The following is a 24,083-nucleotide window of genomic DNA, read 5'->3' as shown; positions in this document are numbered from 1 at the left end:
TTAAATGAAATTAAATCATAAAGGGCACAATCTTAATTGTTGGACGAGGAGAGGAGCTCTTATCAACTTAAATGAAAATTGGCCCGGTAGCCCCAGCGACCCAGATACAAGATGCCGATACTCTGAAAAGAGCGTGTTGTGCTTTGCAGCTGCATGAAGAACACTCATCCTGAACACAAAGTCATTGAGGAAATCATATTAGATAAGATACAGATTGAAATATCTGCTGGGCCTCAGAGCTTTTCTTCCTAATACTCATTATTATGAGTATTAGGAAGAAAAGCTCTGAGGCAAAGTTTGACTGAAACATCAAGTGTTTGCAGGTAATCTGCTTTAAACAGCGAGTTACATGGAAACTTTTCTTTCTTTTGGAGATGAGCCATTATTAACATTCCACTACAGAGTCAAAATCACACTTCCTGTCTCTGTATAGACACACACATAGAAGAAGGTTTAATTATTCTCTCCAACGGGTTTGTAATTAGCAGCCATAATCAGGAGCAGCAGCATTGTTTGTCTTGGTTAATCAAGTCCAACAGATGAGTTCTTAGCATCACCTTCCTGCTCCATGTAGTCATCAGGAAGAGCAGGGGTCAACAGAAACCCCGCCCACAGGCCACAGAGGACAGTGTGAGACGCAAACCTCACCTTCTTCACTCCCACAGAGAGTGAAACAGTGATACACTAACACTTTCAAGTGAAAAACCCTATACAAGAAAATGCGGATATGTTTCAAAATAAAATGTAGGACGAAAATAAGTTGAGCTTCAGTCAAACATTGTTGCAGACAACATGTAACACGAGGGGAACCTTTATTTCACAGATCCAAATGTAAAATCCTTGCAAAATGTACAACTTGATTTCAACCAATTAAAAAAATGTAAACTTTAAAATACATCTGTAATGTGAACAAAATAAAAATTCTTACAAAATGTAAAACTTCCAATCTACCACCATTAGTGAATCTCTAATTAATACATCATCAAGCATGCAAAGACTAATTACTGCAGCATAACTTGTACAATATCTTTTGTTGAATGTTTCCTAAAATTAAAGTTATTTTAAGGTAAAACCTCAAGTAAGTTCAATTAATTGAGAACAAAACGACTTTTAAACAATTACTTTTTCTACTTTTGCTATTCTGACCTACAGAATGTTTTGTCTGATACAAACATAAAAAAAATGGACAGTGTATAAAGTAAAAAAAATCTTAAAATATAAAAGAATGTAAATGAAATAACCCAAAAATAATCTGGAAAGGCAGAAAATGATTTGGAATGTGTTTTAAATTCTTTAAATAACATTTGTTGAATATGCTGAATATATACACATGACATGAGTGAGAACAGTCTGTACATAATCTCTATGCCAAGCTCTATTTGGAGGCCCAAATAAAATCTCTCAACAAACATATGACAATAAGAAACAAACGTGTCTTCTTCCCTAATGACTGCTTTCTCACCATCTCGCATCCTGTCTTTGTGTCTTTCTGGCCTTTTTCAAAAACCCACTGGGTGAGAACATCCCGAGGGAAGTCTCTCATTATCCTTTTCTCTAATGAGCTGAGAGTTTACGAAGAGGGAGGGAAACTTTAGAAACTGAAAAGAAGTCATTTGAAGGGTGAAAAATAGTAGCCGGACTGCCCTGAGGTAAATTGGGAAAACTATTACAGATCTACAAGCGTACGTGTCTCAAACATCAAGGAGCTGGCTCCAATTATATTTAAAATCCAGATATTTATTTACTCTTGTTTGGGATATGAAACCCTGAATTAATTAGACCTAAAAAAATTCAAGCACTCTCAAAAATAATCATGTCCGTCCGTCTTGTCTTGCAATTCTGTCCATTTAGCTGTGAGATGTGTCAGTGACGTTGTATCTGTCCCTCTCCCCGGCGGGGTCCCTAAGCGTCGAAGGGTCTGCTGCCGTTCCTGCCGGGATAGTGCGCTCTGTACCGAGCCTCCATTTCCTCCACCCAGGCCGAGCTCCAGTCCCACGCAGGAACCGGCTCCAGCTCGCCGAACGAGTCGCACTCCGCACGGAATGAGGGGTACGAAGCGCTGAGGGGGGAGGCTGGAGGGGAGAAGTCTAAAGACAGAAGACGGGGACAACATGCATTTCATTGTTTTGAAACAGAAACCTTTTGGCCTGTGGAGAAGGTAACAGAACGAGTGAACACTTCTCTGAGGAGCAGCTTTTTCATGCTGATTCTCTGAGGAAAAGCTCATCTGGAAGCTCCTTTGAAGCTGCTGTCTGTTGCTGACAATGGAACTATTCCAATATGTCGGAGGCACCATGACAAACATCGCTGATTCACAACAGCCTCGCTCTGGATTCTGAAAGTAGCATTATATTTCAAATACATTCAAGAAAGATGTAGCTGTCCAGGAATAATAATAGTTTATTCTCAGCTGAAGGATTCAAGCTATAGAGGATCTGCCAACTCAATGGGTTCCACTCTGAAACTAGCATGTTCCTGCTGCTAAATTGTTTTCATTTGAATGGTTTTATCCTTCAAGACAAGTGTTTACACAAGCACACCTACCCTTAGTGTTGATAGTTCAATGTAAAACCGAAATATTTTTTTTTTTATTGTGTTCAATAAAAAAATATACAGACAGTATTTTGTATATATCTTTAGACCTTGCGATCAAGATCCACTCATGTGAAGGCCCACTAAACAAAAAGTCACATGCATGAAAGGCTTAACTCTTGATTTGATGCATACGATTTTTGGGTGCTCCGATCGCTCGGCCCATATTCATTCTACATAGTTTGATCAGTGGTCAATCAGAAGAACCCATCAAATGACGTGAGACACAGTCCGTTTATATGGCTTTACAGGTTTGGTCGTTCTACCAGGTGTCTGAAAAAGACCATTAATGTGCAGGGTCTGTGGAGGAACTCAAAACGTGTCAACACCAAGGAAGTCATCATTTGAAGGGGAGTCATGTCCAGGAACAGGTGGAGTTTTCAAAGCTAGCTGGTACTAAGGGGAGAGAGAGAGAGTGACCGACTCAGCCTCCCCTCACCCAGCTGTGGGTAACAGAGACATGAAGTAGTGTCTCTACTCCCAGACGGACACTCAGTAGTCCTGCTTATGCTGTCTGTCCAGAGGACACACGTTCAAAGCCTGTTTCCATCCCAGCTGAAGGCAACAGGTTACAGGACCAACACATATAGACAGACAACCAACATTCACGCTCACATCACACCTATCGTTACATTTTAGAGTCAGCAATTAACCTAACCTAAGCCGGAGAACCCGGAGAGAACCCACGCTGACACGGGGAGAACATGCAAACTCCACACAGAAGGACCGTCCAACCCGGGGATCCAACCTCTTGCTGTACGGTGACAGTGCTAGCCACTACACCACCATGCAGCCCTACTACACTTCCACTTACAGCATTGTGACAACAAAGTGGCAGACGTCTGTACAGAACCTAGGCATTCTTAAGATGAACTCCCCACTGACGTCAGGACAGCAGAGTCGCTGCCCATCTTTAGGCGCAGGCTGAAAACTCACCTCTTCAAGAAGTACTACCCTGAGCCTTCCTTATTGCCGTATTAGTTGCTGCACTTACGTAGTTCGCTGCACTTATTGAATTTGTATTTGTTTACTGCACTTATTCTATTCGTATCAGTTTGTAGCACTTACTATATTCGGATTAGTCTGTTGCAATTATTGTTTTCGTAGTAATTTGCCTCTGCACTGTACTTTTGCTCTGGTTTATGCTTTGAGATGCTTGTTTAAGAAAGGAGATGCACTTATGACTTCTGGTGACTAGTAGTTCTCTTGAATACCTATGTTGAATACACTTCCTGTAAGTCGCTTTGGATAAAAGCGTCTGCTAAATGACTGTAATGTAATGTAATGTAAGTTTACGTTACGGACGGAGAGGAGAACTTCTGCTTAATAGAGAAAGTGAAATATGTTGCACATATTTGCTGCCAATGAATAAAAAGTTGTTCATAATCATCCTTTCTCACTCCTCATTGTAATAATTAATATACAATTTTTGTAAAAGCAGTTCAATAAATAAATCCTGGTACACGATAAATAGAAAGCTTTAAATAGACTCTGTTAAGGTGATTGGTCGATACTGCTCCCAGTGATTGGTGATCGAGCCCACACTCCTGATCGGAGCACCCTTACATACGAGTCTACAAATCTAAAAGATGAAAAGTTGCTTCAGCTCTGGGTAAGAGAGTTGCCATTCGGGGGTCGGTGTCATCTGATCTGGGGCTTTTGAACCCATATTATTATGAGCTACATTGTGTGACTGCATTATCACCTGCAGAAGGCTGCACTCAGGAGGTTTTACCATTGCACCTCTGCATGTGTGAAGGATAGCAGAGGCACAGAACAGTCAAAAGTGAGAGTTTTGGTCAGTGGAAAAAAAAAAGCTGAAGGCTGCCTGCAGATGGAGAGCAGAGTGAGTGATGAGCTGGGAATCATCTGGAGGTTCAATATGCTGAAAGGTCTTAAGTAATTGCCTGGGGACACCTTAGATGTTAGACTTAATATCCTTGCCTCCTACACCAAAGACACACGCACCATTGACTTACAGTGACATGTAACTACAGTATGTGCTCACACTCTCTCTAACCTCTACCTTGGTCTTCTTTACAGTGATTTAGAATCTGCGCCCTAACAATGATGAGAACCCTCAGAACTACCTTCATCATATTTCCTGTATGCTCATCCATTCTCCGCCTACGAGGCTGCATGTCAATAGTAGAGATCATTCATAGACAGAGGGCCCCATCTAGTGGGAAAATGCAGAACACACAACAGGACAGGATCCTCTGTCTGAGGAGGGTTTTTAGCAATAGCCCTTTGTTGTTTCAGTGGTTTTGTTTGACAGTTAAAATGACACTAATGCTGCATCTAGGGCTTATTTTCATTATTGATTAATCTGTCAATTATTTTCTAGATTAATTGATTAATTGTTTTGAAAACTAGAAATATCCATATGAGAGAGGCTGAAAAAAAGCATTTCGGCCATTTTTGCATTTAAAAAACACTTCTGATTCATCAAAACAATTGATTATTATTTTTCTGTCGATATACTTACCATTTAGTTTTCTTATAGTTGCAGCCATAAACACATAAAAACACATTGTTTAAAAGAAGTGGTTCCCAACCACTGCGAAACGAATCTAACTGGTCACAAAACGATAGAATAGCACAAAAAAACATGTATATGCTAAACCAAATTATGCTAAACATTGTTTTGTTTTTTGGTCATGGTTTACTTGATCATTTTACCTCTAAAAAATATTGTTATCAAATTGCACATTATTTCAACCACTGTCTTAAAGGAGAAGTCTGCAGATATTCAATATTGATTGTGCGTAACAAGCCTTATATATCTTCTTCCTTTGTGGCATAGGGCTCCATTCAAAATACATAAATGAGCCACGTTGTTTGATGGGTGACATGTTCCTTCAATGAACACACACACTATAGTTTATTTTGACTCAAGCCAACATACACCGTCCTGCTGTGGAGGTGAAAAGGATCACACTCCTGTTTTTACAGACTGAGCAGAACCTGTTGAGGAACCATTTAATGATGTGTTTTTATAATGAGCATAGCTCAGTAAAAGACAAAAGCGTTTCCTCCTCTGCTTACCTGACAGAGAGGCTCCACTCACGCTCTCCGCCGCCGCCGCCAGCAGGCGGGCGAAGTGTGCGCTGTCACTGGTGTAGCAGCTGTCCACGGAGCTGATGAGGCTGGTGCGAGCGCTGGCCATGTTGCTGTCTGTGACGGAGCTCCAGGTGTTCCACAGCGAGCTGTCCCATTCACTGTAGCAGGAGGATGGTGTGCTCCGGAGGCCGGCGTGTCGCAAGGCGATGTGCGGGACCTCCAGCTCACCGTAGGCAGGGCCGCCTTCCTGCTGACTGGAGCAGACTGGGCCGCAGATGTAGCCCAGGGTGGGGAAGAAGGGGTGAGGCAAGGAGGGGTGCTGCTCAGGCAGGGCACTGTTGACAGAGAGAGAGGCGACATGATCAGATGAATATATGTTCTGACTGAAACTGGCAGGGAAAAGACAGTGTGAACATCTACACAATAACAGTTGTTGCTTCTAAAACACAAGAAATGTGAGCTGGGATCAGAACCAACCAGCTGTGCTGCATCTCTACCTGCATCTCTCAGGTTTCGGGCTGAGCTCCAGATACTGGGCTGCTTCCTGTGCCGTCAGCGTGCCGCCCTGTTCTCCATCCACTGACGTGGAGTAGGACGTAGCAGACAGGTGGCTGTAGGAGTGGCGGCTGTGGGCGGGGTTGGTGGCTCGTGGTTGCCCACAGCGATCTGAAGCAGCACACACTGACTGGAAGGAGTCTGTGTCCCCTGTGAGCTTCGTAGAACGACTGGAGCTGAGGGAGATGAGAGAGAAGAGTGTGTGAGACAAGTCCTCTCTGTCAGTCGGGATCATAACAATGCACTCATGTAAGACATGGAGGGTCTCAGAGTCGTCTTTATTCCACATAACGGTTGGAACGAGAGCAAAAAAACGTATTTTACTGGAAAATGTTAATACATTCCTTAAAAGAGAAACAAAATGTAAACTTGTAGCAGCTCTAAAGATAAATGCTAAGTCAGAACATTACGTGTAGGACAGTAATAACACACTGAACGGTTATTTAGTAACAGGAATTGCTTTCCCTTATTCCACAAGGAATATATAAATATTAGGAAACGAAAGCTATAAATCAACACACACATCAGCAACACTTCTAAATGAGATCACGGATCAGATGGCGTGCTTGTATAGTGACTCAAATGTTACAGGCAGACTATGGTGGGAGGGTCTTTTTATTTCAACCACATTATTCCTTCATTTGGGTCTAAAATCTGCACCTGACAGCTGAACTGCTGTCAATGTTGGGATCTAAATAATAATTTTAGGATCAATCTGCTTCAAATTTTAAATAACATACAATTCAATTATAGATACCAGTTTCTTTATATGAATAAAAATCTACTTATTGCATAGGTTCATACGAAAAGTGAACCGCACTCGGACTAAGCACATTTTAAAATGATTTCATACAGATAAATTCATCTTTTATACACCAGGTTTCACCAGTGACGGACATCATAACTAATCTCTTGAGGTACTTGGACCTGACACTATTTCTCGTTTCCTCAGTTGATACTGACAAACAAATTGCTTTTAAGTCGTCTGTCTCTACTTAATATAAAGAATCCCCCATTTTTCCCCAAACAGAAACTTCCTATGATTTTAATTCACAGACGTATGTCTTCAAACGAGATCCTTATCGTTTTTTCCCATCTTGGGTGTCTCCACTAAAGTATGGCCATTTCTTGGACCTCTCAACAGGACAGAAACAAACCAAAGGAAGGAAGTTTAGGTTACCTCCAGTAAGAGATGATGTACAGCAGGAAAGCCTTGTGTTTTCATCTCATGTCTAGAGCTAAACTGAAATGAACTGGAATAGAAAGGCATGACTGTTTTGACATAAACCTCAGCAATTCAGCACCCATAAATCAGATTGACCCTGAGTCCTGTTTTCTAACATCACACTACTCCTTCATGGGAATCTAGAAAATAAGTGATGCCTCTTTTCAAACCTCCAGCACCCAGTCTAGTCATCTGTCAGTGTCAGTCAGTCAGTCAGTCAGTCAGTCAGTCAGTGTCAGTGTCAGTCAGTCAGTGTCAGTCAGTCAGTCTGTCTGTGTGTGTGTGTGTGTGTGTGTGTGTGCAAACATTTTTACACAGTACAGGAAGTATCAAACTTTGAATTATTTACCATTAACTTTTTATTCTAAACATTTTGTGCTTTTTAAAAATGAAACCTTTATATATTATTATTAACCATGACTTCTGTGCGCTGTAATACATTCCTCACATCAATATACCTATTCTTTATTTTATACTCAGAAAAGTGAAGAACATTGCGTAGTGCCTTAAACTTGCATTCTTTCTAATGACGAGAGAAGTCTGATTATATAGAAGTCTATGAATAATTGACCCCGCTTCTAACTTGATTTTTTACCTAAGTAAACATGAGTTTGTGGTCTCAATCGTAGTTTCAAGTCTTATTCAATACAGCATGATGTTCGTGTTCGTGTGTGTGTGCCTCTTACCCTTCATCTGAGGTGAGGCTGTGTGTGTCCGTGGTGTCCTCTGCGGGCATTGGTGGTGGGGGGGGCAGCATGTCCATTAGGTGTAATGATGCAGAGTAATGCAGAAGGCGAGGGCAGCCGGAAACTTTATCACACTCTGGACAAAAACATGGGACAAGTTGAAATAAAAGAATACAGACTTACTAATAAACTGCAACTGTGTAATGATAAAATGTGTAGCTTATTTAGATACGGACAAAAAATATGGATGTATGTATGGACTTTGTCATCTTACCGTGCCTGCCTGAAGGTACGTGACTGAGTCTCTGCTTGTAGAGTCTGGATGTACAGGCCTGGTTCCTGGTCGGCACTGTGGGGACGCTGTTCACTGCATGCAACTCTGGGGGGAAACAATTAAGTCAATCCAGGACACATTACCCAACATCCTTTGTTGATACATTGTAAAATATTCTAACCAAAGCTATATTGCTGTCTGCACGTCATCAGTGACGTGCTGAGAAGTTAGCCATGATATTAGCATCACATTCTATCCACCACTCTTCACCTTGCTTGCTGTGGCTTTTTTCCCACGACTCCCTGAGCACACCCATCTTGGGCTGGGGCCGTATGGCCTGTTTCCATGGCAGCGCCTCCCGGCTTTCGAGGGGCGGGGTCTTGGCGACGGGCTGGGGGAATATCTGGATGGTCTCGGCACCTTGCTGATGGGGCGGACCGTGAGCCATCCTGGGGCGATGCCCTGGGCTGTTGAAGGTCTTGAGGCCGCCTCCCATCAGGTCCACGTAGAAAGTGCCATAAACGCCGCAGCTGTCCGTCACAATGGGGACGGCCGAGTCCACGCGGCCGAGGTCCTTCCAGGAGGCCGGGAGGCCTAACAAAACATGGATGAAAATGTACTGAAATATTATAGGTAAACTGACAAAGTGTATTTCACAACTCTAGTTCAGTTCATTCTGAAAAGAACCCACATTGTTGCCTTTTCGTTCTGGTCACACTGGCTTATTCTCACCAACAAATACTGGTTCTGAGTATATTATGAGTGGAGACAGCAACTGGACATCGTGTATCATGAATAGTGACACACAGTTAGTAACGGGATTAAAGAAAGAGGTATTGTTTACAAAAATATTACAAGAGGGTAGTTACTATGTGGCCATATGATTCACTCATTTTTAAATGGGTAACCGCTAAAGTAAACTGAGTAGGACACAAGCTCAACACACCTCTGTTTAAACTGCAATTACGTGCTGATAAGTACAGGAGTTACCATGGTTACCAAATGATCTTGTATAAATACAGGCTATTAACCGCAGAAGATGAAGCGGATGGATTTAATAATGATTAGGCTTTTGAATTCATGTAAAAACCCAAACACAAGGCATCCACCTGGAAGCCGACTGACAGCATGCTTTTAATTGGTTGCCACCAGAGTTTGATTGACAGCGTTCATATCAAACCAAACAGGTGAGGTGTGAAAGCACCCAGGCCAGGAGCCTGCAATGTCTAACTCCAGCTACCCAAATCAACCAAATCGTCCACGTCATCCTCAGTTGGATAGACAAGCTTATATATCAAGTGTTGGCACACCAGCTCAGCCAGTAATCCGTTGTTTTGACACTCCTAAGATGTGACAATCGGTACTCACTGGTGCCCCTGAGTCCTGGATGTTTCTGACCATGGGCCCATAAATCCTGGTACTTCTGGTTGAAGGCTGGTCTCCAGCCTCCAGAGATCCAGGGGGAGTCTGGAGCTGCCATCCTGTGGAGGAGGCAGCACAGGGAAAGGATTTGAGACGTTTTACAATGCTTTAGTATTGTAGTAAAACTACTAATGGACTAGTAGAGTTATTCAATCTGAACTAAAACTATAAAGATTACTGCTTCCACGGCACTTCACTATTGTGTAAGTCAATGCCAGTAGGCATCAGAAGTATCAGATGTACTTACATAGAGTATAATATAACCACATTGATTTTTGGCAGTTTGGACTACATTTCACATGAAACAATATTTGTCATCACCAAGCTCTGTAAATTCTTTGCACATTACCTGTGTTTTATGATGAGATCTTCACTGGCTAGTCTGCGCAAACCTAAAAACAAACACACAATGGTACACAAATTTATAGCCATCTGTGGAGAAATAATTCAGATCCTTTACCTGCTTGAGTTAAAGTAAATATGTTTTATACGTAAAATTATGAGTAAAAGTGTTCATTGTACTCCCCAAACATAGGGCTGGGTTAGCCCTCCTTTATATAGGAGGGATCCTCCTTCCACATATGTTAAAACCAATCCAGTTTTGACTAACGCTCTGAAAATATAGATCTGATTTAGAGTTATCATGTTTTCCTGCTCCAATAACCAAAAAATCACTTTTTCAAACCTTCAAGTAGAGATTTTTCATTCTGAACTTGGTCGAGTAACCGCATAGGAGCTATTAAGGATTTATATGATTTATGATTTTACTGGGCTCTTATACAAACATCGCTTATCTAACCCTCGCCTCTTTCGATTTTCCAAATTAGATTTCCCCAATCACCCCCCTGAAACCTTGACTGATGTCCTCCTGACTATGGATCCTGACCAAAGGAATGAGTTGTGTGTCTGTGGGTTTGACCTGCTCATAATTTAACAAGAACAACTGTCATTCTCCTAATTTTGTCTTGTATCCCCCTTCCTATATTCTTGTTTTGTCCTTTTTTGAATAATGAATTCTTTATTCATGCATTTCTCCCTTGATGTGTTTCATAACTTGAGTTGGTTGTAGTTGAGTAACTGGTACAATATTTACTTCTGAGATGTAGTCCAGTAAATAGTAGAATATTTACCTCTGAGATGTAGTGGAGTAAAAAGTACAATATTTACCTCTGAGATGTAGTGGAGTAAAAAGTACAATATTTACCTCTGAGATGTAGTGGAGTAAAAGTACAATATTTACCTGTGAGATGTATTTGAGTAAATAGTACAATATTAACCTCTGAGATGAGTAACATAAAATGGAAATACTCAAAGTTGTTCTTAAGTACAGTATCTGAATTGATATATAGAACAGCTCTCTAGTCATTTTGACATGATGTAATCACAGACTTGAAGTCCTACAGATGTGACTGAGACTCAGTTTTAACCTTTTGAATATGAGCAAACTTTAATGTGGTGGACATTAACGCTGTGTGCCGACCTACCTTTAGCTCTGCCACGTCCTGGAATCAGGTGGCCTGTCCTGCTGTGGCGTCTGAAGAGGTAGACAGCCCCAACCATCAAAATGCACCACAGGAGGGCGCCAATGCTGCCGATCAACACTGGGTCCTGAAGCAGGGCCAGGACCTGGGACAGATCCCGTTTTTGACCGTCTGACTCGGGTTGACCGCCTATTTGTGGGTCTGAGAGGTAAATAGAAAGCAGATTAAATCAGATATGTAACTTCTCCTCTGTGAAGTGGTTCGATTACACTGTCCTGATAGAGAAATGAACAGCTAAATGTTTGTATGTGCCCTTTTGCTCACTGATGACAAATCCATGAGGGTCACTCAGCATTCCCACTCCAGCCCCGTTGACAGCTGCTATGGTGATCCAATACCGTCTCCCTGGTTTGAGGGTAGAGATGTCCAGGTTGTGTTGGCTGCTGTCCACTGTCCAGTTCTGGTACTGCTGCTCCTCCGACTCCACACAAAACACCTGGAGAAACAGAGTGCATGAAGTGCTACAGCTCGTGCACAAAGGCAGCATATTGTGATATATTGTGATTCTACACGTTGGTGTCAGGAAGTGTTGTCCAGTAATACCTGGTATCCCTGTATGATGCCGTTGTGGGTTTCATAAGGAGGAGGCCCCCAGCTTAAATGGATGGTGTTATTCTGCTCATGGCTCACTGTAATGGATACAGCCAGTGGAGAGGCACTGGGCACTGCATAAAGAGGAGGGGGAGTTCACTGTTATCCTCTAAACATACCTGTACAGTATATTCAAGTCCAGTAAAACACAGAAGAAAGCAAAAAAAAATATATATATATTCTTAAATGGGATCATTCCTCACCCGTCTCGGGGACTCTGAGGTGCCGGGTGTTGCTCTCCCTCCCATACAAGTTGCTGCCATAGGGTCGGACTTTGAACTCGTACTTGTAGCCCCTCTTCAAGGGGCCCACCGGAGCCTGGAAGCTGGGCAGAGCCACCTTCTTTGCTGCCCAGTCAGAGCTGGCCGGCAGCAGGGAGCGATAGAGCACCTCAAAGCCGTCGAGGTAGTGAGGCTGAGCTGGGAGGGACTGGAGCTGGTCGGAGAGAAAACACCACACGGATCATACACCTGAAATATTCATGCCGTCTCTGAAAGCCCTCTGAATCAGCTTGCCCGTACCTTCCATTGTACTCGCGATATGTTCGACCCCGGGGCCACGATGGTGACGTTTTCCAGAGCAACTCGCAGGGCTGACAGCTCTTTGTGGAGGTCTCTCTGTTTAGTGGTGGTAGCCTCTGGAAACACAAGGGTTTTATTTATTTATATCTATATTTTTTTATTTAAAAGGGTGGACACACTTGACAGGAACAAAAACCCACAATAATACTTGAAGCAAATGTTATGGTTGTAACTTACTCTCTCCAGAGGAGAATGTTTGCAACTACTATGTCACCTAGAAACATATTGATGTTTAATTGCGTTTTTCTTTAATTTTATTTCTGTTGATCCATTTTCTAACACTAATCTTAATACTTTTCTCCCCTGTGTCTATGACTTAAAAACAGTTGCAAAGATAAAAAGGATAAAGTTTCTCCATATTTTTATTATTTGTGGAAAAAGTTGGCAAAAAAATTGTTTTAAAACTCATGAGGCCACAAGAGGCTGAAGTACAGCACTGAAAACAGGAGCATTGATAGTCCTATTTAGAACATGGGGTAGTGATGAACTTTAGCCTCTTCTGGCAAAAATCAGTATTACAATAACAAACACTATTAAAACACAATTGTCCTGACAAAAAAAAAAGCAAGGCATTACTCTTAACTTGTCTTCACTGATGAAAAAAGTTATTAAGGAACCGAAAATGATTATCCTGGCAAAAGTTTTTTTCACCTGTTCCTCTTAACAGATAAGTCATATTTAAAAAGTGGATCACTGGAATTTCTTTTCTCACTTGTCTCTCCTGGCTATAAAAGTAATTTATAGTAGGTTTAGACAAAGCGCACAGTGCAGTTTGTACCAGGGTCTGGTGTGATGTTGTGTTGCCAGTGGTACATATATGGAACTGTTCTAATGTCCATAAACCTAATGAAGGTCGTGTAGATGTAACGCTGTAAACAAACAGTGTTCGGCAGTATTTTTCCGCTTTAATGGGGGTAAAGTCACACTTACTCAAACTAAAATAGTTTATAAGGCTGACTCCTGGCAAAAAAAACCAATCAGATTACTGGTATAAACAGTACCAATCACTGAAAATCTGAGATCTCAGAGGATAATTTGGCTGATGTGAGGAGGTGCTGTGGGCACAGTGTAAAGCTCCTCTTTACCATGTGAATATCTGTTAGACAACATTAGCCTGTATCCAGCCTCCTGAATGGCGGAATGGCTCTTAACCCCTTATTAACAGTTTGCATTTCATTTGTTGAACCAAAACTTGCATGATTATTATTGGAGTAAAACACTCGAACACCTGTGACAGTGGAATTTGTAGCTAGCAGTAACTTGTCAACTTGTCATTTGTTAGCCAAAAAGCTGCATTTGAGACTCGTAGCGGCAGATTCAAGCACTTTTAATAATTAACTTGTGTTTGTACTGGAAAAATATACAAGAAAAAAAGGATTTTTGCCCACGACTTGACATTGTGTGAATGTGTTTTGCACCATATTCTGACTGTAGCAGAAATGTGAGCGTGAGTTTCTTAATTTGTGATTTGTAGAAAATAATTTGTGCACCTGAAATGAAGAGTTTGAGAAAGTGTAACTGTTGTGTTGTGTTTGTGGGAGTGACAAAAAAAAGTATAGAACCGTCTCAGGTGCTCAGGGGTTTTGCTCTAATAATACCTTCATATTTGTTAAGTGGCAGGTGAGTCCCATCTAACTTCAACTTCCAGTGTGGACTAAAAAAACAAGTTCAGCAACAGTATTCCCTGAGTCAGCCAGCAAGCAACAAAACTATGAACTGATGTGATCAGTGATGCCAGAAATTTTGGAACATACATCATCTTACCTTCAACTCGTAGCTGTGCGCTGGCAGTGACCACACCTACGTCATTGACAGCAGTGCAGGAGTACTTCCCAGCATCCTGGGCTGTCACATAGTGGATCTGGAGAGTCTGGTCTGGGTTTACAAGATACCTATACACACATGTAGATCAGTTAGTTTTCAACATTCACTCAAGTTCACTCTATGATTGGAGTGTGTATGTCTGTGTATTGCCATAATGGAGTACCTGCCGTTGGGCAGTGGGCCCTGCTCTCTGCTCCAGACCACAGCAGGTGGGGGGTCACCTTTAGCCTGGCAGTAGAACTGGGCAGACTCCCCCATTCTCACAGACACATTTTCTGGCTTCAAAATCAACACAGGCTTGGCTGCAGTGGAAGAGAAGAGGAACTCTGTACTGTACCGCACTGCACCGTACTACACCTTACTGTACTGTACCTCACTGTATTGTTCTGTATCTCACTGTACTGTACAGTACATCACTCTATCTCACTGTACTGCACATCACTGTACCTCACTGTAAAGTACTGTATCACACTGTATCTTACTGTACCTCACTGTATTGTTCTGTATCTCACTGTACTGTACTGCACATCACTGTATCTCACTGTAAAGTACTGTATCACACTGTATCACACTGTATCTTACTGTATCTCACTGTATTGTACTGTATCTCACTGTACTGCACTGTACATCACTGTATCTCACTGTACTGCACTGTACCACACTGTACCATACTGTATCTCACTGTATCATACTGTATCTCACTGTATCATACTGTATCTCACTGTATCATACTGTATCTCACTGTATCACACTGTACCATACTGTATCTCACTGTATCATACTGTATCTCACTGTATCACACTGTTGCTCACTGTATCATACTGTATCACTGTATCTCACTGTACCATACTGTATCTCACTGTATCATACTGTATCTCACTGTATCATACTGTATCTCACTGTATCATACTGTATATCACTGTACCGCACCCTACTGTACGGTACTTTTCTTTGCATTCAGCACATGGAGCTGAGTAATAAAGTGATATTGTTAGAGCAGTACTACTAAGTAGTTATGGGAACGTGGTCTCACCCAGCACAGAGAGCCGGGCCGCCCTGCTCTCCCTCACTCCCACAGTGTTGCTGGCCGAACACACGTAAGCACCGGAGTGGTTCTTCTCTGCAGGAGCGATGATGAGTTTCCCACTCAGCTCCTACAGCACGAGCACAGTGCAGAAACACAGGATCAGAGACATACACTTCAGCTGAGAGGTGTGTACGGCTCCAAGCACTTAGTGTAATACACAATTTCCGAGAATGTACTGATATATGACCTTGTGCTGCTTTATATGACCTTGGGTCTACATTAGTTATATCATTTCACAGTTTCTATTCTGACAATTCGAACCACAAAAAGTTCTGTGTTGGATTTTAAATAATCATATCAGTCACCAATAAATCAGCTGCCATGTCCAGCAGCTGATTTTTTTTATATCATTGTCAGATTAGGAGCCACTAAACTAGGGACACTTTGTCCAAGTAATGTGATGTGTAGAAAATATAAAATATGTCAGACAGTAAATTAATTTGACCTAGCTTTAATTCAGAGTTTATCCCTCTGTTTAGGGTGACATGCGCACATGTTATTTCAACAAACAATGATGTATCAAACTGCAACATAAATCAATACATTTCTGATTGGACATCACGGTTCATCAGAACATCACCACACTCTAACAGAAGACCCTATAGCCCATTTTCAGACGTGGGACATGTAACATAGGTGGTTTCATTTAATCTCTGAAGTGATGTCTTTTTGTCGTTCAGGTGTCTGATACAACATCTTCATTCAGAAATGACAGAGCAGTGACAAAAAGAGACACAATGCCTGCATGATATTTGCACCTGGTCTACAGTTTGTGTTGAGAAGTAATAATATGAAGAAAGAAGATAGTTTTCTACTTTCCCTGCATCACTGTTGGATTTTTAAAACATAATAAAATCCCAACAGAGCACAATTCATTTCATTTTTATTTGCTCACATGCTGTGTCTTAAGGCACTTTGCTGGATTTATAACTTCATCATGCATATTTGAAAATGTAAGATAAAGGGAGAGAGTGTAAGTTTTCCCTCTGTTTCGCCCCCCCCAGCGAGGGAGACAAATAAAAGACAATCTGTGTGAATAAGATGTGATAATTAAGCGTCAAATTGATTACAGTGCTCTTTATAATGCAAACACAATGTGCATTGTTTACCTCCTGCTGCTCCCTTCGCATTCATTTACAAACTCAGCTCAAACTAGTGATGGCAGAAATGTTCCCAGGTTGGTGGTCTTACTTCAAACTCTCTCTGTTATTCAGACACAATGTAAAACTTTCATCACATGGTGGATAAGGCTGAGGGGCTTACAGTGTAGTGGTGATCCATGTTGTTGATGGGCAAGCCATCCTTCTTCCAGATGACATTAGGTTCAGGGTGTCCCATCGGGGGGCCACAGTTTAAGACAGCCACCTCCCCCACGGCCACCTCCACATCACTGGGCTGCAAACTGAACTCTTCTTGCAGCACTGCAACAACAGAGTGAGGGTCAGTCCATACAAACCTCTCATGTAAGAACTGAAAGTTAGAGTTACGCCGAGGAACTTTCATTTTGTGTTGATTTTGGCGGCCCCTGTGGACAAAAGCTGGAATTTTCTGAGCACCAGAGTCCCTTTAAAAAACATCTAATTTTTATTGCAGTAGGGTCTGACAGTCATCTCCGCTCAGTCCTGGTTCTGGTTCTCCCGTGCCTCCCTTCACTCTAGCGGGCCCAGCAATACGGTCTGGGTCTCCAGCAGCGTGGTGTCCTTGTTGGCTCCAAGCGGGGACCAGAGGAGCAGAGAGGAGAAGCTCAGCTCCTGGAGGAGGAGCCACTGCTTCCAGGCTGAGCTCTCCACCTCCTGTTGGGGCTAGGATCTGGGTCGGTCCATGGTGGACTGGTCTCTGCTGGAGGCCCCGCTGGAGTCTGAGCTTAAAGAGTTTCTGTTGAAACTGCGTTCCGTAAAACGTTTTGCTTTTGGTTTTGAGGGCAATCGAACCCGAAGACAAGCATTAAGAATAACTATATAGAACGGGTTAATGTGGACATGGCCTTAGAGGCTTTACTCATTAGCAGCTACAAGGGAAGGCAGTTAAACAGCCTTAGAAGCCTGCTAATAAAGTGTCAAGTGAAAATGTCGGAGTGACTAAGGTTCTTTTCTTCTTTAAAAGAAAACGGGTAATAACAGCCAATACTTCATCCACTTACGGTAAATTCCTCCTGAGATAGAATTAAAGCAAAGACAAGCTGCTGCATGTCGACGGCCTCATTGGGACCCCGATGAGTAAACAGTGAGGCCCTCAGGTCCATTAGCACCACTGTTTGACCCCCTGCTGCACAGCAAACATTGACTTTGGACCCCTGATCTCTTTCTGCCTGTCACCACATGCATCTCATCAGCCCTCCTGTGTGTGTGTGTGTGTGTGTGTGTGTGTGTGTGTGTGTGTGTGTGTGTGTGTGTGTGTGTGTGTGTGTGTGTGAGTGAGTAGGACTTCATCTCTGACGCCCGGAGATACAGGTACTGGTCACCTTTATGTCTATGACACCATAAATAACATAACTTGGTAATTAGTTCAAACACACATACTTGAACAATTAAAGATGTGACTAATCAGAGATGTGCATGGGTTATCTAGCAGGATCCCCGTCTCACCTGCGATGTACAGCGATGCATTGCGGCTGGTGGCCTTGCCCGCACTGCTCCAGGCGACGCAGGTGTAGACGCCCTCATGTGACTGACCTCGCCTGCCCCCCCCCACGCTCAAGAAGAAGATGCTCCCCTCCGATAAGACAATGGGCTGCAGCTGTCCTTCTCCCCTTGCCGTCTCCAGCGGCTGGCCGTTCCGCAGCCACTCAATGGTCGGCTTGGGGCTGCCGTCTGCCCGGCAGGAAAGCGTGGCGGGATTCCCCACTTTCACCACCACGTCGGCCGGCTGGTGGACGATGCGGGGCGGCGTCTCCTGTGCATGAACTCTGGAACCTTAGGACGAGAAAGAGATTTTGTAAAGACTGTTAACAGCATCCAAGTGTAGATTTAGTAGCAGAGCAGAGACAAACTGCATGCTGTAGTCGTTAAGAAGAAGGCTGGGAGAAACGGCTAACGTCTTCCTTTCTGAAAAAGGTCATTTCATATCAAAATAACAATATATAGCATGTTAATATAGTATGTTTCTGGTAGTTCATTAAATAAATAGTCTGTATGAAATAACCACATGGTAAAGCCGTTTTTCTGAATTGTCCTGTTTGACAAACTTGACAAACGAAAAGTATTTTCTCATTATATTAAGAACTGAATATAAAGTACAAAATGAACATAAAAGTTTCAATTGAAATTATAAAGCAAAAAATATATATACGTATATATTTCCAGCTATACATTGACAATAGTATTAAGACAATAGAGTGATATAACCCCACTTGGGTATGGCCAGAAATTTGAGTTAGCATGTGCTTGTTATTACCAATTTAGACAACGATATCTTGATTAATGATTTCATCACAATATGATTACATTGATATAAGATAAATTATTGTCTTGAATTATTGCCAAGCCCTAATTAAGAAAAGCTGAAAAAGCAACAGAAATACATTAAAGTTGCCTTAAAGAAAGGACAGCATGATTATTCCATGATGACAGAAATAAGTCTTAGTAGGGATCCAGCTTTTTCTCTCCTGATGGCAAATGCTAATTTGATAACAGTGCTATGGTGGTCGGCTAAACACTCAGCGTAGAAGAACAAAAATAGGTTTCAAAATGAGTAAGGCTGTTCACGCCAAACTGTTATGTAAATTAAAAACAATAACATCAGAAAATGTTTGCCACTTTTAAGGTGATTTGAATAAATGAGTCATCCTCAACATCTTCTGTGTTCTGGTTTCAGTATGATGAAGACAGTTTGAGAACACTTAGATATAAAATAAAATAAAGGCTCAACAGGATGATTTTTTTTTCCCCTTTGGAAAATATCATGATTTTCCAAATGATGTTATCATTATTTCAAAAGGGTTTAAGAAAAGAGAACTAATCCTTTAAATACGATATATATTTATCTGGGTTGGGGGGGGGCTTGCCCTAAAACCCCTTTGGTGTGGGCTAAGCCATTGTGTGTCTGATACCCGATACAATTAAAACCATAACTGGAACTGAAACCAGTCCAGCAAATTACTGTACAAACTTGAGCTCATTCTTCTGCGGATAGGAGTCTACAATGTAAAGATTTTTTTTTTTTCTGTATGGAAGAGCCACACCTGAACAGCAGCACCCAGTCGCTATCCATCACCACATCTGAGTTCATCTCACTTGCTCCACAACTCCCACAACAAACACATTTAAGCCACTGCTACCAACAAACAATGTGTGTTTGCGGCCGGCAGCAGTGGAATGCTATTGTTTGAGCTTCCCGTGGAGTTGGATGACCACATTGAAGGGGAAACGGGGGAGACTGTGATCGGCTTCCTGACAGGAGAGGAAGCTGGAGGGTCTCGGGAACATCGACCCTCAACAAAAGCAGACTGGAACTCCCACATCAGCAGCATATCCGCAACAGAACAAAAGATGCTATCTAGGTGGAATTTCACCATTGACAAACTAAAAGAAAATGTTAAAAATGAAGTTGCAGTCACTTCATGTTAAAAAAAGCCACTAAGGTTTAAGGATTTGGGAGAGTCAGTTGAACCCTCAAAGATGCCGCCTGTGTAATTCAGAACCAGGCACAGCCAAATCCTTACAAAATAAAAGAGGGTGCCAAAAAGATAGCAAAAAATATCAAAAGTCTGGAGATGCTCATGAGCTCTGAGAAACACCTGAACTGAATATAATCTTACACTCGGCAAATATTTGTTGGCTGCTTTAGATGGGCAGGGACAATCACCAGTGTAGTATTTTCATTAAATCACTATAGCCAGAAATAACTTTAAAAGACAGCCAACAATAGCCTGTTTAACCCCACTGAGTAAAGAGTGAAAGAGAAGATGCAGCCAAAAACACCAGTGCATCATGGTTATGATACAGAATTTAGCATAGTGCATTCCTTTAAGCTATTTTTAATATGAATATATCAACTTGTTCCCTATTTTCTGACATTTTGTACACCAAACTATTAATCTATCCGTTGAGAATATGATCTCAGAGTAATCTATAAGAGATAAATAATTGGTAGTTGCGGCCCCTTGTTATAGAAGGAAATAAAAATAATTACTTAACTGTACATTTAGTTAGTAGAGACACTGTAGATGTGAGGATTTCTGATGTTGGCCTATTTCTCAGTTCTTTAGCAAATAAACATCTAATTGATCTTACTGTGTGTTTGCAATGTGAGTGTAACCTGCTGTAACTGTTTTAGTTGTCCTTAGATAATATATAGGAACCATATATTTACTTAGAACTACTTACCTGACAGGAGAAGACGTGAAAACACTGAAGCCAACATGATGATGAACACGCTGCAGGTCATCACTGACAGTCAAGTTATTCTTCACAGAGATGCTTCAGGAACCCGCTGATAAATCGCGTTTTTATCTTACTGCGTGCTTTAAGTGAGAGTCCAGCTTCCGTCCACCACTGTTTGCTCTTCTTTTCTTTGCTTTTTGACTACAAACACTTTTTAAATTTAACTTCCAACGTCACTTGAAAAAAAAAAAGCGTCCCATAATGAATATCAGCGTCAACTTCAACGCGTAGCCGACTCTCCCTGAACTCACCGACGTCAAGGTAACGTAGTGACATTAGGGCTTCCTGTCAGGTGGGTTTTCAAAATAAAATCCTATTGACAAACGTACACTCCATTGTAATGCACTTTACCTGTGAAGCTCACGCATAGTTCACAATATAAAAGCAGCCATCTATCTTTTAAAGAATGTGAGTAAAAAAATGTTGCTTCATCCCATACTGCTTGTTTGGCTTTACAGGACATTAGGGATTTGGGAAAACAAATCAATTTATTCTTCAAAATCAAGCGTAATGAAGGCCGTCAAAAACCCAAACTTGCCTCGAATAACCTTTGACCTGGTTTTCTGGGATTGACAGCATTTCATTACGAAGAGTTTAGGCTTTTAAGATTTTTCAGAAATATAGTGAAATTAAACAGGGGAGGGTTCATGACAGCAAGGAAAGTAATATGCAGCAACAATATTTATTAAAAAAGAGAGGATGGGAAAGAGAGAAAATGGATCAATATGCTGTGAATTGCAGTTATTTGAAGCAATACCTTCAAATAACACTTGGCTTCTGGCTTTGATATTATTTGAGCATTTGGCTACTTTGTTTAACTTAATACAATTATGTATTTCATACATTTCGCATCCTCTGTGTTTAAGTATGCCAAATAGTCCCAGTTATAGTGAGTGTGTTTTTCACAATTATTAGATGAAATAAAAAAATGTCTGTAGTGAATATTGTATTTTTACTCTTTAAACACAATCCGCTCTCCCATCTTGGCTGTTTTTTGTTGGTTTGTTTTTGACAGTGTGTGGCAGCAGCTCTGTCAACACTGCTAGGAAACAGGAAGTTCAGAGTCTCCTGTGACTCGAAACAATAGAAGGAAATTATGTATCTCTTACTCATACAATGAGACCTCAAATAACTTCAACTGTAAGTAAGCAGTTTGTATTGTTATCGGAAATCACTGAACTATAAAGAAAGTTTCTTGAACTTTGTACATAAATATACTGGTTTTGTGTTCTAAACCTATTCTATACTAATCCAGACCGGGAAAACCGAGTTAGTTAAATAAATACTACATACTGTGTGGACACTGTTGTCCCACAATGCAATACACAAAGGAGCTGTTTTGGTATAAAGTATAAAAAGCAATGAAATTTAGCTGAAATGCAACTTTTTGCTTAATAAAAAAGGATAAAAACGGAGTTCTAAATTCCATCACGGAAGAGCAAGATATAAGTGAGCTACCGCCAGTTCATTCCTTCCAATGGCTCACATAAATGGAGCATTGTTTAGTGAGCGGCTCATTGTGAGGCTCAGAAAGGCCCGGGCTAAGTGATGGATGTTTATATTGATCCAACAACTTGGGTTTGATGGCCCCGGCATCGGCCAGCTTTCAGTCTGCAACAAAAAGCCTTAGAGAGGATGAAGGATGAGTCCCGGCTCAACACAACCAATGGGAATGATGCCGTGCCGCGATGGGCCGAGGGAAGGGACCCGCTTTCAGGCTCGAGACCAGAGGTCAGGAGAGGGATTGGAACGAGCATGGAGGGCGGGGGCGGAATAAGAAAAAGAAAGAAAGTGTCAGCTATAGTGAGGAATGCGATAAAAAGTGACTTCAGAGTAAATTCTGAGTGTAATTCAAGTGTGTTTTGTAAAGGCTTCGACAAGCGCTGTCCACATGAATAAACGCTTTTAAGCTACCTGAAAACAAAAAGAAGTAATCTGTGTTGACACCCTGTAATTACATTCCATTTCGGTTGAATCTTTTCAAATTCTAATCAATTAGTTGAATCTCTAAAGTTGCATTGTTTTTTGCAATCAAACCTTAAGATGTGAGCAGATCGGTGTTGTGTTCTGTTAACACTTTTTCCCCCATTTCACACAGTTAGAACATGATTATGATTCCCATAGGGGCTTTAGGCAGATGGCTTCCCTATGGCACCAAAACCAAAAGGACATTTAAACATTTGGTCGACTGTGAAATCTTCGTCTTAAATTACTCTTTGCTCAAAGGCAGTGTAGCTCTGTATTGTTTAGCTTCAAACAGCTCAAAAATCTCCTTAGCATTGTTGTAGTTACTTCATAACTTTTTTTTACCTATATAATTGCTTGTAAACATGATTTTAAATTATGAAATGTTTCAGAAACCTGCTGTCACATAAGCTCTGTTAAAAACTAACTGTAAAATTAAGTTAAATACAGTTAAATACAATAGATGTTTTTCTCCATCTGTGATAGATATTGACAGCTCTTTTTGCACAGTACCACCCCTCTCAGATCTAAAAGTTTAAGTTTAAAAAAAAAAAAGTTTAACTTAGAGTTTGACTTCTCTGGGTTCTACATTGTTTCTTTTTCTGTGAATAACCTTTTTTGGGCAAATTAAACTACTATATGTGCGTTCATGCAGAGCCCATACAATACATAAAAACACACAAAAAAATTGTATTTGGTTTAAGTTACTGTATGATCATTAATGTAATCTGTCGCTTAAATCCAATGTGCTACAGCTCACTTTGTGTCAAAGGGAAGAGTTACACCTTTAATACTTTTCTGCATCTTGGAAGTCAGTGGAAAAGATAAAGATAAACAAATATTTTAAAGGGAAGAAATTATTTGACAATCATTGTAATTGTGTGACACAACAGTCAGTGGGGCACCAAACAATGAGAATGTTATTTATCGTTTAAAAATAATTCCTACATTATTACTTAATCTATCAGCTGTTACCTACCTTTCCAGCTAAATGTACAGACCTTGCATGCCAACACAGGGGTTGATCTGCAGCAGGCTGCAGCGTCAGTGTTGGGTGTCTCCAGTCTGAAACCTTGACTCACCTTTTTTGCGGTGAGGCCTGCTCCTGTGAGGCGTGTGCTGGTGTCCCGCACCGTGACGAACGTGCTCCTTGACCCGGCTCTTTGACCTCCTGTCCAGTCCTGACTCTGTTGGACACACGTCTTGGCACTCGCACCTCTGTGAGAACTCTGCCCAGGTGTAGAACCAGGACACCCAGAGAAGCCACGCACCGACCCGCATCTTCAGTCAAGACCC

At 41.4% G+C, this 24,083-nt stretch overlaps 1 protein-coding gene across 1 annotated transcript; it reads right to left on the bottom strand.

The window, feature by feature from the left end:
* Window positions 1-794: 794 nt before the first annotated feature.
* On the bottom strand, window positions 795-21,076 carry robo4 (roundabout, axon guidance receptor, homolog 4 (Drosophila)). The gene is made up of 19 exons (XM_054625138.1): window positions 20,766-21,076; window positions 18,027-18,353; window positions 16,705-16,862; window positions 15,388-15,508; window positions 14,518-14,656; window positions 14,295-14,422; window positions 12,471-12,586; window positions 12,153-12,384; window positions 11,902-12,023; window positions 11,623-11,794; window positions 11,302-11,499; window positions 10,167-10,209; window positions 9,764-9,876; window positions 8,666-8,989; window positions 8,396-8,500; window positions 8,122-8,257; window positions 6,153-6,386; window positions 5,641-5,990; window positions 795-2,087 (listed from the first exon to the last, which is right to left on the bottom strand). Exons 1-19 carry the CDS (start codon window positions 20,824-20,826, stop codon window positions 1,903-1,905), a joined length of 3,264 nt encoding a protein of 1,087 aa, XP_054481113.1. The 5' UTR covers window positions 20,827-21,076; the 3' UTR covers window positions 795-1,902.
* Window positions 21,077-24,083: the final 3,007 nt, after the last annotated feature.

This window comes from Anoplopoma fimbria, chromosome 24 (assembly GCF_027596085.1).
Source record: "Anoplopoma fimbria isolate UVic2021 breed Golden Eagle Sablefish chromosome 24, Afim_UVic_2022, whole genome shotgun sequence".
NCBI classification, from domain to species: Eukaryota; Metazoa; Chordata; class Actinopteri; order Perciformes; family Anoplopomatidae; genus Anoplopoma; species Anoplopoma fimbria.
The sequence above is the reverse complement of the archived record's forward strand: the minus strand, read 5'-3'. Positions and strand labels throughout refer to the sequence as shown.

Coding starts and splice junctions, on each gene's coding strand:
- robo4 (XM_054625138.1), bottom strand. CDS start 20,826: ATGACCTGCAGCGTGTTCATCATCATGTTGGCTTCAGTGTTTTCACGT. Junction 14,657..15,387: donor GGCCCGGCTCTCTGTGCTGG/GTGAGACCACGT, acceptor CTTCCACTGCAG/CCAAGCCTGTGTTGATTTTG. Junction 6,387..8,121: donor AGCCTCACCTCAGATGAAGG/GTAAGAGGCACA, acceptor CATCTCCCTCAG/CTCCAGTCGTTCTACGAAGC.